Source organism: Siphateles boraxobius, unplaced genomic scaffold (genome assembly GCF_051911475.1).
Source record: "Siphateles boraxobius isolate OS27281-9 unplaced genomic scaffold, OSU_SipBor_1 6, whole genome shotgun sequence".
Lineage (NCBI taxonomy): Eukaryota > Metazoa > Chordata > Actinopteri > Cypriniformes > Leuciscidae > Siphateles > Siphateles boraxobius.
In genome coordinates, this window is record NW_027509186.1 from 29,889,195 (window position 1) to 29,905,713 (window position 16,519).

General features: G+C 36.5%; 1 protein-coding gene across 1 annotated transcript; it reads right to left on the reverse strand.

Moving 5' to 3' along the window:
* Positions 1-3,165: 3,165 nt before the first annotated feature.
* Positions 3,166-16,118, reverse strand: rps6kb1b (ribosomal protein S6 kinase b, polypeptide 1b). Its single transcript, XM_077208796.1, has 15 exons — positions 15,932-16,118; positions 15,206-15,252; positions 14,877-14,997; positions 11,507-11,575; positions 11,280-11,427; positions 10,903-10,960; positions 10,655-10,755; positions 10,468-10,558; positions 10,228-10,318; positions 5,668-5,775; positions 5,499-5,561; positions 4,858-4,935; positions 4,658-4,765; positions 4,129-4,241; positions 3,166-4,043 (listed from the first exon to the last, which is right to left on the reverse strand). The coding sequence occupies exons 1-15, from the start codon at positions 15,998-16,000 to the stop codon at positions 3,797-3,799; spliced, it is 1,512 nt and encodes a 503-aa protein (XP_077064911.1). The 5' UTR covers positions 16,001-16,118; the 3' UTR covers positions 3,166-3,796.
* Between the last annotated feature and the right edge of the window lie 401 nt (positions 16,119-16,519).

Genomic DNA, 16,519 nt, shown 5'->3' on the forward strand with positions numbered 1-16,519 from the left:
GACCCCTCCCATGTCCTGCATTCAGAGTACAAACTGCTCCCATCAGGTAGACGCTAGGGTTCCAATTAAAAACAGGAAAAGATATCTGAATAGGTATACAAATTATTTTATCCCTTTATCACTGACTCTTCTAAACTCAGGATATAAGGTGGGTGTGAAATGAGGGTCTGTGTTGTAGGTGCTGAATGCACTTATGTACTTGTTCTGTGTATGTATGCACTATGCCTGTATGTATTTTTATGGTAGGTTGCATGTCCAAGACAAATTTCCCTAGGGACAAATAAATTCATCTTGAAAACAATAATATTGTGAAATATATTACAATTGAAAATTAATATACTTTAAACTGTATTCTTGTGATGGCAAGGCAGCCATTACTCCAGTCTTCAGTGTCACATGATCCTTCAGAAATCATTCTAATAGGCCTATGTTGCTGCTCAAGAAACATTTATTTTTATTTTGATGAAAACTATTTTGTAGCTTAATATTTTAGTGGAAACTATGATACACTACACTATATATATATATATATATAGTGCAGGTCAAGAATACTTTGGCCTCTTATGCTAATCAAGCCTGGACTTATTTGATCAAAAACACAGAAACAAAACAGTAATATGGTAATGGATTTATATTTTAATATACTTTATAATATAATTTATTCCTGTGCTGCAAACCTGAATTTTCAGCATCATTACTCCAGTCTTCAGTGTCACATGATCCTTCAGAAATCATTCTATGCGGATTTGATACTCAGTTATTATCAATGTCGGAAACAGTTGTGCTGCTTAATATTTTTTTGGAACCTGTGATACTTTTTTAAAGATTCATTGATGAATAAAAAGTTAAAAAGAACAGCATTTATTCAAAATATAAATATTTTCTAATATAAATCTTTACAATGACTTTTTATCAATTTAACACATCCTTGCTGAATAAAAGTATTCATTTCTTTCAAAAAAAAAAAAAAAGTAGAATGGTAACTAGCCAAACTATTGAATGGTAGTGTATTGTTACAAAAGATTTCTATTTTCTATTATATATGTTCTTTTTTTAACGTTTTATTTAACTTTGAGCTGAAGTCCCACATCAGAAAACAGCCACAGCTGCCTATTTGAACAAGGATGAATCATCCAGTGCTGTTAAAGCTGTTAGTCCTTCTACAACCGATGTTCCTCAAACAGACAGTTATTTCCGTTATGCTGTAAATTTTAGGGAATCCCCCGAAAAAGCAGATGAGATAACCATATTGTTTGTCATATGCAAATATCATTATTGTTCTCCCCAGATTGCACTTCCTCTAATCGACTGTGAAAACAACAGACAAGATTTAAATACACATTTTGCGTATGCAACTAGAATTCTCCTCTACAGCCATCACATGATTCTTACAGTAAGCGTTTAAAGCAACAGCACAGCTGGATAAATAGGGTGAATTCGGGTAAACAGGGCCACTTTCTTTCAGAACTCATTGATCCAGCCAGTCCTGCAATGCTATTTGAATCCTTTCCAGCTGGACAGTGAGCTATAATGCAGATTATTCTGATTGGCTTGGACTAAAAAGAGCTCAGACATGATGAACATGTGCCCACAGACACACAGATATGCTATTCGAGACTAATGTTTTCACCAGGTAAAACATTTTGAAGTGTGCATGTCCTCTGCTGATACAAAAGAGTTTATCCAAGCATTATATTGCACTATAAAATAAGTATTCCGAGTTCTCCCTTATGGACAATACATAGATATATTGTGCAAGAGCTGAATCCTGAGGGAATTTTTTTTAAAGCGTAGCTTCATCTGCATGATGGTTTATACTCAAATGATTTACACCAACTAAATGTCATTATGATCAGCCATTGCTCATTTGTATTCGTAAAGGTAGAAAAACGTATTAAACGTAAATTGTTCTAGTTTTGCCAAGCTCTAAAATATTTTATTAGGTGCAAAGAATCTGTAAAGTATTTTTTGTCATGAGGATTTTGAAAATTGTTATGGACAATGAGGAGCCATTAAGTTAAAAAGGTTAAGAACCACTGATGTACAAAAACTTTTTATATAAACTTCTGTAACACTGTATAAAAAACTTAAGCATCATGAACTAAAAAAAATTAATTTTACATGAATCTAGGTTAATGTTCATTTATAAAAACAAAAAATTATTGTTCATGTGCGTTCATAATGAATTTAACTACTTTATTATATATACATTTATTAAAATAATTTATTAATCTAGGTTAAAGCATTTGCATTGTTAGTTCAAGATTCCTCAATTCGGAAACATTAATGCGTTAGTTGTGTCAGAAAAAAACTTTTTTGTAATTTCCTAATTCCCAAAAATGAGTTGCAACTTGCATAACTTTAAAAAAAAGTTTTGATTTTGATTCAGTGAAGAGGCATTACACTGATTAAAAAAAAATGAGAGTCAATTCCTCCACTTCTCACGAAATGCATGAAAGTAAGTGGCCGGTGAACTGGGAGAAGAATAGGGTCAAATGTAAAGCTACTTACATAATGTGTATCTGATATGAATAAAACGTGTCGTCTTATAATAATGTAAAGGATTATTATTGCTGCTTCCATAGACATCAGTGTGTATTTTACAGACTCAAAATCATTGTTTTGCTAGTACTTGTGTGTATTTAAATATCTGAAACGTAAAATAAACATTATGTGGTTGAAAACACTGAATAGTTATGATATATGACAGCACTGAGTGCGTCCTTCTCTGGCTCAGCGCCAGCAAACGCACGAAAGCACGTTTGAATTTAGCAGTTGATCACGTGATGCACTGACCGTTCTAATCACACCGGCGTGATCGTAGGTGTGAAAGGGTTAAGTACAATGTAACGATGTTACCTTAAAATAAAGTGTAACCTTTTTTTAACTTTCTATTTTTTAACATTGGTAATAAATGTTTCTTGAGCAACAAATCAGTATGATTTCTCAAGGATCATGTAACATTGAAGGCTGGAGTAATGATGCTGAAAATACAGCTTTACCATCATGGAAATAAATTAAAACACTTATCGCCCAACATTCTGAAGGTGTATGAATGCACAATCTTGTAATGCACATCATTACCACTGTTTGCGGCTGCAGAGATCTTACAAACTCTCCAATTCAACTAATTTGACAACTCCGCATGTAATAAATTTGCAAAAGTCAATGTATTTGTTTTTATTGAGGCTCATGTATTAATCCATCATCTTTAAAGCACTGTGGGATACACTCATTTAAAAATGTATAAGACTTCAGAGTCAGGTTGCGAACCACGACTGGGTGAAACTCCCACAAATGCTTCTCATTTTGCAATCCACAATGATTTGTACAATTCATTAACAGCTGGAAAGCAATTCAACTTTCCTAAGAAATACTGTAAAAACTTAAAGCATCCCATTGGAAGCAATTCCTCAACATCACTTGATCATCTTGATGAAACCATCAACTTATCTGCACATTGGCAAATAGTGTCTTTATTTGTGATTGTTTTTTTTGTGTGTGTGTTCCTTTTATGGTAAAATCAAGTAGAAAAAAAAGTCAATAATCCAAAAGAAGGCCCAATCCTGATAATCCACTTGATATGTAATACCAGGAATCATCTAAGAATGAGTTCTTTGTTTTTGGGATGCGAGGAACTGTAGCAGTTTTTCAAACTCAGTGAAAAACACATGCTCATCAGATGTGAAGAACAGTACATAGCAGATGGAAGTGATGGTGGGGACCTTTCTTCTCCCCAAGTGTCCATATAAAAGAAATAGAGAAAGCAAAGGGAAACTCTAAGTTGGACTAATGGTCATAGGTTCATACGTAGATGCTCTGGCCTTTTGGAGATGACTGGGTAGGCCTGCTGCTTAAACTGGCCTGCCTTGGAACCAGCGGGTTGCCTGATGGGAAGAGGGGCGGTAGCCTCGGAACTAGCCTGGACATCCATCTGATCCATAGTTGACACCTCCATAGCGAGCTCTGTTGGTGACTGGAGGGAGGAGGGTTCGGGCAAGGTGGGACCTCGTGGCCAACAATCTCCTGAGAACTTAATCGGGCTGAAAGATAGAAGACAGTGAGGTTAAAATTTAATTCGATTTTTAAAAAATGTGTTACATTTCTAAGCCAAAAAAGTCTGATTACCTGAGAGGCGTTCGAGGGCTTCCCAAAAAACGGCGAGGTGAACGAATTTTTGGCTCAAAAGAGAACTTTTCCTTTAAGTTTTCCAGCACAGATGGAGCTACATACGTAAAGCCCTGTAAGATTTAAAACCAGATAAGTAAAGCAATGAATTTTCTCAGAACAGACAAGAAAGACTAAGGAAGCTTGAAAGCACTGAAAAAAGCAAAAGGTAATTGCGACTTTTTCTCTCAGAATTTTCACAATTCTGAGATGAAAAAGAAAAAAAACTCTGAATTGACAGCTATAAACTCAGAATTTCGTTAAATCAGAAATTTACAAAACTACCAATTGCAAGATAAAAAGTCACAACCATTTTATTCCATGGCAGAAACATTGCTAACTCCCAAATACAGTTTATAACTTATAAAGAATATAACAAATTGTGGGGGAAAAAAGTCAGAATTGTGATAAAGTCGCAATTACCCTTTCTCACTCCATGGCAGAAACAAGCTTCCATACAGAACAATAAAATCATGATTATCTGCCTTACCAAAAAGACCTGATTTGCACTTTCACTCAGTGTGGAGTCATCAGGACTGTCAACGGGAGTCTGGCTGGTGAACTTTGAATCAAACTGGCTCACATCCTCAGCAGATTGCTGTCGAAATGAGTCAACAGATTATGTAATTCATATATACTCAATTAACCCTCAAGATGCTAGGAAGCAACACAAAAAGTGGCAATAGTTACCAAGAAAGGCTTGAATGGTGGTTCAACTTTACGCGCGAGAAGGTCGTCCCAATTAACATGTCGGAAGAAGGGATGAGTCTAGAAGATAAATTGAAGCAAAATAAAAATCACAGTTAAAAGCACCAAGAACTCAATATTTTGAACTAACGCTTAAAAACTCCTACTGAATCATATTTTATATGCAAATTTCTGAGGCCTCTAAAATTATTAACATGATCAAAACTTTGCTAAAAAAAAAAAGGGATTGGGCCTTTTTTATTTATTTCGAGTACTGATAGGTCTCAAAAATGAGTACTCTACTACTCAGGGGGTGGGGCGTGTCCTCATGGCAATAATACAAATATTTTAGTTAAAACACTGTCCTGAAAATGAATTCAACTGCACCAGATGGCTGTTTGCACAGTTTGAGCCTCTGAATAAAATTGAGGCCTATTCTCCTCAAAGATGAACCCCATATTCTCCTATATCATACTAAATGATCCATAAAAGCCTGATGTATCAAATATGATACTAAAAAAACACACACAAACTTTTTCTTTTTATGTATGCATGTATGTATGTATGTATGTATGTATGTATGTGTATATATATATATATATATATATATATATATTTGTTTATTTATAGAGCTGTAAACAGACCTGTACTTCTGTTGCATCTCCAGGTCCAGCCCCAAGCCGAGATGAGGCACTTCTTTTGAGTAGCTGAACACAAATTGAACAAATTATTACAAAATCACCAAAAGTCGTCTTTTTTTTTTTTTCAACTGAAACAAAGATAGAAAAAATAATAAAATAAATGTTAGCCTACCCTTTTGAGAAGATCCCTGGCTTCTTGTGTGAGGTAGGGTGGCAGGTTCAGTTTGCATTTAAGAATTTTGTCAATGGTTTTCTTCCGGTTTTCTCCTGTGAAGGGGGGCTAGAAAGGCAAAAAACATCCACGTCAAAGGGAAATCCACATCAATTTAAAGTAGGGATGATCAAAGACTAGATCTAGGGTTTTTAAACTTTTTAATTCTAAGGATCACAAATACAATGATCACCGTGTAAGGAACCCCGCTGATAAATATAAATATATTAAAATAAACAAAATTTTTGGTCTGAACATTAGATAACTGGCTTTTACATTGTCATTTTACTAAACCTGTATGCAGGGATTAAAGTTAAAAAAATCTTCTGACTGAAATTTTTTTAAGGCCAATTCATAGCCTATTCCTTTAACTTTATTTAAATAGTCGAGAGACCAATAGAGTTTTAAAGAGAGATGATTTAAACCGCTTTAATATTGCCAGTTTGCGTATTTTAAAAGCTATTTTAATCTATGAATTGTTTAGTTTTTTTGCCATTATTGCCATATTGAAGTCTCCTGTGACATACTGTGCAAAGACACGTAACGTTACCTGGCTATTTGATTTTTTAAGCCCACAAACTAAAAGGCTTGCCATTCTCCCCCATTTCGCTAAGCCAAGCCCATCTCCATTTATTTTTTACACTTTTATCGATCTCCAATGCATAGTAGACTTCCTGCATTATAAGTAGGGGTGGCACGATCCGCTTTTTTTGCCTCCGATACCGATTCCGATACCTGGGACTCAGTATTGGCCGATACCGATCCAATACTAAAATAATAATTAAAAAAACAGTGCCAAATTACCTAATAAACTGTATCTGTATGCCTCACTGTGGGGAAGAGACTGGGATTATTCTTTTGTTAAAGGCATCAAAGCTTGACTTAAACATTATTTTCCTTACTTTGTAAAGCAATACAGACAAAATATATACTATATAATTAAAATACATTTATTTTAAAATTTTAAGCGCAACTTTTTAATGAATCAGCAACATATAATAAATAGATTGGACAGAACAACTAAGGCTATCAATAAACTGCCATTGCGCAAAAGTATTGTAATATGAAAGGCTCCAATTCAGAGCGGCACGAAACCTAATGCGCATCCTGTGCGCAGAATAATGCGCTCGAAGCAACATGGAGTCACGGCCCGCAGCGCGTCGCATTGAAAAGTTCAAAGCACAAAAGTAAGATATACATATATTTCTTTATTTATTCATTAGTTTGAGCCTTTTAACAGTTTTAAATTTCAGTTAATGTGCGTGTGAAGAGCAATTATATCGCTCTCTACTCCAGTGTTGTGATCACTGAGCAGTTGTGTTGTGATCTAACAGACACCCGGTTGAAAGTAACATGTGAAACTCCAGCACGTTAAAGTCCTTTTATGCAAACCATGACCTTTATCTACATATCTACAGTATAATAATAGGAACATTGACTCATCTTGGAGAGAGTTTCATCGTGTTGACTGTTTTACCCGAGCGCAACGCGCTGTTTGAGTGCTGAGAATGACTGACAGCCGCAGCGGAGGGAAGCACTTAGGTGAAGATTAATTTAACGATTTAAATCTGTACCTCACATTTAACTATATGTAATGGCTTCAGAAATCCTGGAATACAGTACACGAAAACATTATAGTGCTTTATAATGTTTTTGTGCCTTTTGTGTTGTATAACAATAACATACGTAGGCTATACAATATCGGATCGGATTTGGATGGTCTCGTCTGGTGATACCCGATCCGGCAAATATTGCTAGTATCGGAGCAATACCGACACTGATAATCAGATCGGCGCACCCCTAATTATAAGTGTGTCCATGGTACCTGAAATATAGTTCTACCTCAGCGCTCAGCTGTAGCCTGACTTGCACTTTTTCAAAGCTAAGATTAATTGAGTAAACAATGAAGCGGGATTTGAAAACCCGGAGTGGACCATAAGCGAAGTGATTACAGAATGCGTGGAGTGGAGAGAGCAACGTGCTTTCGCTCCACTCCAGGCTTTGATCACATCCCCCTCAGCAGGGTGAATACAACTCGTCTTTCCTTAATTTAAGACACTATTTGAGAAATGAAAGCCTATTTACGGCCTTAAAATTATGAAAAGTGAATTGAAGACATTAAGGACAGACGGGAACCCTGCAATTGACGGAAATCTGTCATAGACTCGCTGCAATTAACAGAAATCTGTCTTAGCGACGGAGAACTTCAATCCCTGTGTATGCTAGATTGAAAATATTTGCTTTTAATTTATTTTGACAGTGTATGTGAAATTAATACTTGTTTCTTCAAAGATTTTAATTACATACATTTAATTTACAATATTTTGTAAAAGAACAAATTGAGAAAAAGATATTTAAGTAATAAAATTCAATCACAATTAATGTATTTCTGAGCAGTCTTTAGAAACCAGAATTAAATATCACATTTTGTGAATAAATTAACATATTTCATTAATATATTAAAAGCACATTAACTTTTATGCCCCCCTAGCGGATTCACTGGTGCGTTGCCTAAATAACTAGTCAACTAATCACACTTCAAGGTATATTTTGTAACTTTTTGTTCTCTTCAAATTTTAAATAATGGGTCAATACATCAATCTATCTAACAAAGTTTTTTTTTGTCTTACCCTGATTCACTATGGTAAGCCTATTTATAAGTGTTTATATTTTAGACCTGATGGGAAATTGCGTACATTCGTCACTCGTCCGTGTGTGTCTCGTCATATCCGTAAATAGAGAAAAGTTACTCCGGCTACTTTGACGCGTGTATGATGAGGAAGTGGCACAGGTTAGTTGGCAGAACTTGGCACAGAGCGAAAAAAGGTTGACATGGAGCAACTAAATCTCGAACCTCCGGGGAATCACACGTTTTAAACAAACGCCGAACAGAAGAGAGGCTGCTGGCAAAAAGAGATTGCGACAAAACTTGTAATTAGGGGTGTGCCATATCATACCGTCCACGATAATACCGGTATACATTTTTACATGATAAAAAAGTGTCATATCGCGATATCAATGATATAGCGACGCGATGACGTATGGCGCATTTACTTTCCCTAGCACACACAACAACACCACCTGTCTGAGCGCGAGAGCAGCCTGTCAGCCTCCGATGACGATTTAGCAATTTCACAAACAGCTTGAGTGTTCAGCGGGGCTGCCGACGCGCGTCTTCTCTCGCGCGCGTTTAGGAGTCGGGACATGACTGAATGGTCTCTTGCACAATCGGCCCATCAGTGCATCGTAACTAAAGTTTGTAATTTTCAAGTCGTCTTAATTCTTATCAGTTTAAACATTCAAGCGGTTTTAAACTATCCAGTAAGCTACTCGCGCACTCTCTGAGAGAGTTGCACTGCGTCTGCGTGCATACATAGAGTAGCCTACAGCTCGCGAGAAACTAAAGCAAAATTGTGTCAAACTTCCGGTCGTGGTAAGTATTCTCATAAACACAGTCGGTTATGTATAAAACGCATGTGACAGTGTGACAGACAGTATAATGAAAACAGCAATGGATCCGTGCACTAGCTGTAAAAGTGACAGCAGCCATAGGCTATGCGTCTGTCATTAATGTTGTCGTCAAAACAACAAAAGATAGTTTTAATTGTGATGAATTAGAATTATTAGCCTATGTATTTAATTTAATCAGGAAACAGAACTAAAAGACTATGTGTTATTTTACATTTGATTACTTTATTATGTTTCTGTAGTATTTCTGAATACTGGTGTTAGACCTACACACATTTAACATTTAATTCAAAGATTGAAATCAAGCTTCCTTGTGTTGTGTAAACTCTTAACAACAAAATTACCACATTGTAAAAACGCAATGAGTGAGCAAACATTTTGGCGAGATAAACATACTAAGAAAATTTTCAACAACAACAAAAAAAATGTCTATATCGTCATAAATATCATTATCGCAAATATTCTTGAAATATCGTGATAGAATTTTTAGGCTATTTCGCCCACCCCTACTTGTAATAAAACAAGACTCAACATTGGCTTGGCTTTTCGGAAATGGCGAGAATTGAGGGATGCGTTTTTATTACTCAACAGGTGAGTAAAGGTATTTTCTTGAACAGATCAATTCTAAGAGAGTTCACTATAAAGCATTATCTATTGTTAAGTCTCATTTCATTATAGTTTTTTTAGCGTTGTGCTGGAATTTATATTCAAGGAAGTAGCTTGTCTATTAATGGGTAAATCTACAGTAACGTCTTCAGTCACCTTGAGATCCTTTTCATCTAAACTGGTTATATCTATTAAGCCTAGTAGTGAGTGTTTTATGAGCAGTCAGATAATCTTTTCTCTTTTCTTTATGTGAAAGAACCACATTCATTTGCACAGTCACAGAACAACCAAAACAATGTTCTTCCGCAAATTTTTAGAAGGCCAAAAAATACATAGTGTACTCACTAATTGATTGTTGAAATTAATTATGTAACTTAAATTCCACAATGTAAATACAAAAAACAAATGCACTGTACTAAGACACATTCACAAGACACATATACTCACTGCTCCTGTTAACATGTCATACATCAAAGCCCCCAGACTCCACCAGTCAACAGCCCGATTGTGTCCGCTTCTCATAAGGATCTCTGGAGCCCTGAAATAAAGGAATTCTCACGCTACTGTAGAATTCATCTAAATGCATGTCACACAGGCATGTCAGGCAATGAAGAGACATTTGAAAAACAGGAAATTAGCAACTCAGACATTACAAGAATGTTAAGGACTTCTTTAAACGTCTCTCACATGTACTCAATTGTGCCGCAGAAAGTGTGGGTCACTGTGCCGTCATGAATCGACTCCTTACACAGCCCGAAATCAGTCAGTTTTACATGTCCTGTGATAATACAGAAAACAGATTGTTAAAATTTTTAAAAATGTACTTCCATTGTCAATTTACTCCTTTCTAAATTATAAAATTAAACGCCTAAACCTTGGTTATTGAGCATGATGTTCTCAGGTTTGAGATCTCTGTAGATGATGCCTTTCTGATGCAGATGTCCGAGAGCCATAGAGATTTCAGCCAAGTAAAAGCTGCATGTAAAAAGCCCTAAGCATCATTATGATAATCTTTGTTCATCTCATCATGTTGAATTTAAGGCTTACTGAATGCATGTGTTCATGTGTCCTAGAAAACCATTTAAAAAATAACAAATGGAACCGAACAAACCAATCTCTTACCAGGCTGTGTCCTCCATGAAAATCCCTTCTCGCTCAAGCTGCATAAAAAGCTCCCCACCTGCAAAAGAAAAACGTTTTTACCACAAACATCAGTTTTAATAGCAAACACAGAGAAGGACTGATAGTGAAGCTTTACCCCATCAAATTTCAAAACAAGATCCCACTGCAAAAGTACTGTTTTACTTTAACATATTTAACATTTCAGCAAACAAATTTAAATAATAAATTCCCTAAACTAAAACAAAAAGACATTCAAAGAAGGCATGCCACCAATGGCAGAATATATTCTTTAGCAACTCCACAGCAACAGGGGGGGAGTGGAAGGAATGAGAAGTTTTCTATCTCCCAGAGACAAAGGTTGTTCTTGATTCACGAACCACTTAGGTATTCAAGGATGAGGTAAAGCTTGCCGCCCGTCTGAAAGGCATAGATTAGATCAACGATGAAAGGATGCTTGACTTCCTCTAATATGTTCCGCTCTGCTTTAGTATGCGCTGTGTCCTTGGCATTGCGTACAATCATAGCCTACAAGTAGAATAAGGTGACATTGAGACATTGCGACAGATGTTAACTATTGCATTCAAATTAAAGGAATTTGCTTAACCTTTTTTAAGACTTTCATTGCAAAGATTTTTCCTGATTCTGCACCGGACACTTTCCGAACCTGGAAAACCTATAAAAATTTAAATAAAAAAAAACAGAAATAGTTAAAATTGTGTTATTTTAGTATTATGTATAGATTTTATTAACATTTTAAATTTAATTTAATTTTGTTTAATTATCAGTATTTCTGTCATGTGCTTTGGTCTTCGTTCTTTTTAAATATTATTATTTAGCCTCAATTTATTTTTATTTCAGTTTTAGCTTCAACAAACTTATTTCAGGCAACATCTCAATTGTTTGGTTTACCCAAAAATCTGTCAGTATTTACTCACCCTCATATCGTTCCAAACCCGTAAAGGCCTGTTCACACCGGGACGAATTTCGCGCGCAATATTCGCCAACGTTTTACGCCTCGTGATTAAACAAAGGGCGCCAATGTGAGTGTGCACACCGACGCGAAAAACGCCACGCGTAAAAGCGTAATTTTTTAAAAAAACGCCTCGGGTTCGTTTTTTTGGTTTGACGCGCCGCGTGAAAAACTATCCGACCAATGAGATTAGCGCTTTTGTTCACGTGTCTGGAGCTTCTGAAGTTACAGTAAACACAACTTGGGGGCGCTCAAACACAAAACGGTCTTGCCGAGCACACATACATAACGGCGAAGAAGATATACGCCAAGTAGCGTCTACACACTGCCGGGAAGAAGAGGAGGATGATGCAAGCCAAGATAAATGTAGAGCTGCTGGTCTCGTTGGTGTCGGAACATAAGGAACTGTATGACAAACGCGACTACAAAAATATTGATAAATGGAGTGGTATTGCAGAGCAAATGGGCCTTGATGGTGAGTTTAATTGTCTTTCATGTACATAGGCTTGTAACTTTTTCCAACATTTTCTGTTATTTCTGGGGTATTTCTGTTTTACATTAAGCGCCATCTAATGTCAGGGAATGAATTTGCATGTTCACTCGGCTCATCGTGTCAGTCTCTGATGTTGAGCACCATGACGCATGCGTGTGATGCTGAAAAGGAGCCTGCCAATAACAAGCCGGCATTCTGACGTAGAACCCGGAAGCGCTTCACTGTGTTTACAACGTTAACAGCGTCCAAGACTGACACGCAGGGCCGTTTTTAGGAATAGGCAAACAGGCGGTCGCCTAGGGAGCCATCAGCTGGAAGGGTGCCAATGAGCAGGGTGTGTGTAAAGGGTGTCACAGCTAGGGGTGGGGGGAAAAAATCCATTCTTAGATGCATCGCGATGCGTACGTGGACGATTCTGAATCGATTATCAAATGTCAAAAATAAATTTTCTAAAAAATAAAAAAAATTAAGTTAAAAACTAACATATGGAAAAATGGCATAATTTCATTGTGGCCCATTTCATATTTTAGTATGAGAGCTGCTTTCTTTATTGTTTAGTTTTCACATCAATATGCTGTAAAACGATCTGTTATACGTACATTAAATGTAGGTTTACCGTACTGCCCTCCACAGTCACAGTGTGGTTAAGTGCAATGCCAGTCACAAAAAAGTTACATTTTGATTGTGCTCTCTACAGATGATCATGTACCTTTTTTTGTATAAGCTGTTTTTGATTGTGGTATAAAGCAACAATGTCAAGTCATAAGTCTTAGACTCTTTATTGGGCAGCTATGTAGGGTCACTAATTATTCAGAATATGCGTAAGTCCACAAGCATTATTTTTGTATGAGAGCTGTTGGTACATAATTCTACATTTTTGTATGAAAGCTGTTTGTGAATGTATTCTTGTGATTTCATTTTTTTTTTCTGAAGGATTATATTGCTCAATTGCACATAACAGGAGGATGTTGGTTATAAGTCTAGTATTTTATGTTAGAGATTTAGAATATGCAGAAGTTTGTATTCATTTACTACAAGTATGCTGCTAGTACAGGCACACATTTCTTTTCCTGTTGGTTCTTTGCAAAGTTGGGACCAATGCTGGCAAATGTAACCTTACAGTTGACTTGCCAAATCCCTTCCATTTGTTTTATTAATAAAAGATATTGGAAGTAAATTCTTTATGGGTCCTTGCCTTAAAAGTACCAAATAGTCACACACACAAAAAAAGATGCATCGATAATTGATTTAGCATCGCAGCCCTCTGAATCTTAATCGAATCGTAACGTGAGGGGTCTAGAGATTCCCACCCCTAGTCACAGCCACCAATCTGTCAATTCCCATATGCCATTGGATAAGAGAACTGCCAATTACTGTCTGACTGTTGGATGTAAAGTTTGCATTTGGAGCGCTCAACAACACCATTAGATCACAGAGCTCGGTCAATGCTTTGGCAAGGTCAATTTTAACCACACAATAAAGCTAAATGCAAAGGCCAATTTAAAAAAAAAAGTATAGTAAAAAGTACACAAATTCTTATTTTGTTAGAGCAGTATTTGTGGTAGTCAAAAATCACGCTGTGAAATAGGCAGATAGCGTAATATTGCTGTGTGTATATTAGAGGCAAAATATAACTAACTGTACATTTCATGATGAATTAAGTTTGCTGTTCTATTTGGAAAGCATTCATCTCTTCTTGCACCTCCAAAAGGTGTGCTTTCTGCACCAATGCATTGTTAAAGGATCAGTGTTTTTTAATTGTCCCATATAAAACTTATTGGCCATGGTATAATAAAATGTGCTGATTCACAACATTAATATATCCTTTATTAAACCGCTTTGACGAATTCATTGCATCTTTACTGAAGGTGTTGAAATGCTGAATCGATTCATTTGTCCTAATAGTGCTTAATGCGAGCAGCATCATAAAGAGGGCATAGTGTCGCGTTATTTAAAGGAGAAGTTAATACAAGTGGTCCTGAAATGAATACCAGAAATACTAATGTTGCTTTTTAAGATTTGACGGTGGGTCGCCAATAAGGCTTTCGCCAAGAGCGTCAAAATGGCTAGAAATGGCCCTCCTGACACGAAAGAGAAGACATTTTTGAATAAAGTCGTTATTTTTGTGCACAAAAACTATTCTCGTCGCTTCATAACATTAAGGTTGAACCACTGTAGTCACATGGACTATTTGAACGATGTATTTACTACCTTTCTTGGCCTTAAAAGTGATAATAACGTCGCAGTCTGGGGGGTCAGAAAGCTCTTATATTTCACTAAAAAATATCTTAATTTGTGTTCCGAAGATGAACGAAGGCCTTGCGGGCTCAGAACGACATGAGGATGAGTAATTAATGACAAGAATATTCATTTTGGTTAATCATTAAATTAACCCGTTTGTATTTTATTTCAGCTTTATTTCGAATAACAAAAGAGCTTTAAATAGTTTTAGTTGGTATATAATAACCCCGTTTCATTAACCCCTGATACAATAAAAAAATATATATATACCTTTCCATAACCACCTTTCCCCAACACACGAAGAAGCTCGAAGCACTCTGGACGGATGTTCTCAGTGCCTTGGTTCACATTGTCCTCTGATATCTCAATCTTCTCACAGTCGTCCATGTTACTATAAGAACAAAACAAAAATGTCAAATGGCAAAGTGCATTATTCCAATTATCAGTATTAGAATATTTGTGTAAATAGGCGTTTTTTTCCTCCCCAAGTGTATTCTTTTTTAGAATCTGTCAATCTGCAACTTAGTTTAATAATTTAAGTTTAAATATTAAACAATAAAACATTCTACATTTTAACTGCAACCACTACATATACTCACAATTCAAAGCCACTGCATTGATCCATTATAAGGTCATTGATCTGAGCCTGCAGAAGAGAAGCATTAAATGCATGGATCAATAAAAGCTCAATTCACTGCAATGGTGAACATGGTTATGTTGGGTGGACAGATGATCAGGACACGAAGAGATAACGTTACGAGGCAACAGTTGGCAGCACTTCTAGTCTTAACATGAAAACGTAAGGTATCGGATTTCGCAATACTATTCCCAGAGACCCCATAAGGTGACATGCACCATCTATGGCGTTGCAACTCCTAATTGACTGATCCTATTAAATATAACAAGACTTATTAAAGTCAGTAAACGATGTAAAGCGATATGCATGCAAAAATAACTATATCTGTGTGATGCACTGCAACATCCTATGTGAAAGGCAACGCGTAAGTCCAGCCCTTTAAATGGCCTTAACTGTACACTGTACTGTCAAGTAGTAAGTTTAAATACAACCTTATTATCTCCGGCTACTATCTTCGACTAGTACATATAAGACACATTTCGGGTAGTAAAACTCCGATATCTCTGACACATGTGCTGACATGCAGAATAGCACATTTATTAAGTACACAAAACACACTGTACGGTAATGGTGTTAGCATAACATAAAGCAGCCTGACGCGTATTCCTCGGGCCTCGGGCCTGCACACTCTGCTAGGGGTGGAAGACACTCCCGCGTGCCGTTTACTTCAAACCCGACCGGCCGTTACCTCCTCCAGCTCATCATCGGAGACATTTTCCTCCGGCTGGTCCAGATCGATGTCGAAAACGCCAGCCATCGTTGATTTCGCCGTCTGGTATCACTTCACACCGCGTGAGGAGCTCGCTCTTCCCGCCTCATGGACATAAACGCACAGACGCCATGACCGGCATGGACTCGCAAACTGACTGACGACACCCCCGCGCGGAGGAATGCGGGAAAATACCATGTGGAAAATCATAGAAAATACTCTCGATCGACTGCAAACTGTGTTTTTATGTGTCAACGTTAGGCAGCTGTCAAAAAACACGTCCAATAAATAAGTAAATATATATATATATTATATAGTACTGGTCAAAAGTTTGGAAACATTAGCCTACTATTTTTATTGTTTTTGAAGTCTGAAGTCTGGTATGCTCATCAAGCCTGCATTTATCTGATCAAAAATACAGAAAAAAACTGTAATATTGTGAAAAAATTATTACAATTTAAAATAATGGTTTTTATTTTAATAAACTTTAAAATATAGTTTATTTCTATGGTGCATTGCTGAATTTTCAGCATCATTACTCCAGTCTTCAGTGTCACATGATCCTTC

Coding starts and splice junctions, on each gene's coding strand:
- rps6kb1b (XM_077208796.1), bottom strand. CDS start 16,000: ATGGCTGGCGTTTTCGACATCGATCTGGACCAGCCGGAGGAAAATGTC. Junction 14,998..15,205: donor CAATGCAGTGGCTTTGAATT/GTGAGTATATGT, acceptor TTGTTCTTATAG/TAACATGGACGACTGTGAGA. Junction 10,756..10,902: donor TTCATGGAGGACACAGCCTG/GTAAGAGATTGG, acceptor TTTTACATGCAG/CTTTTACTTGGCTGAAATCT.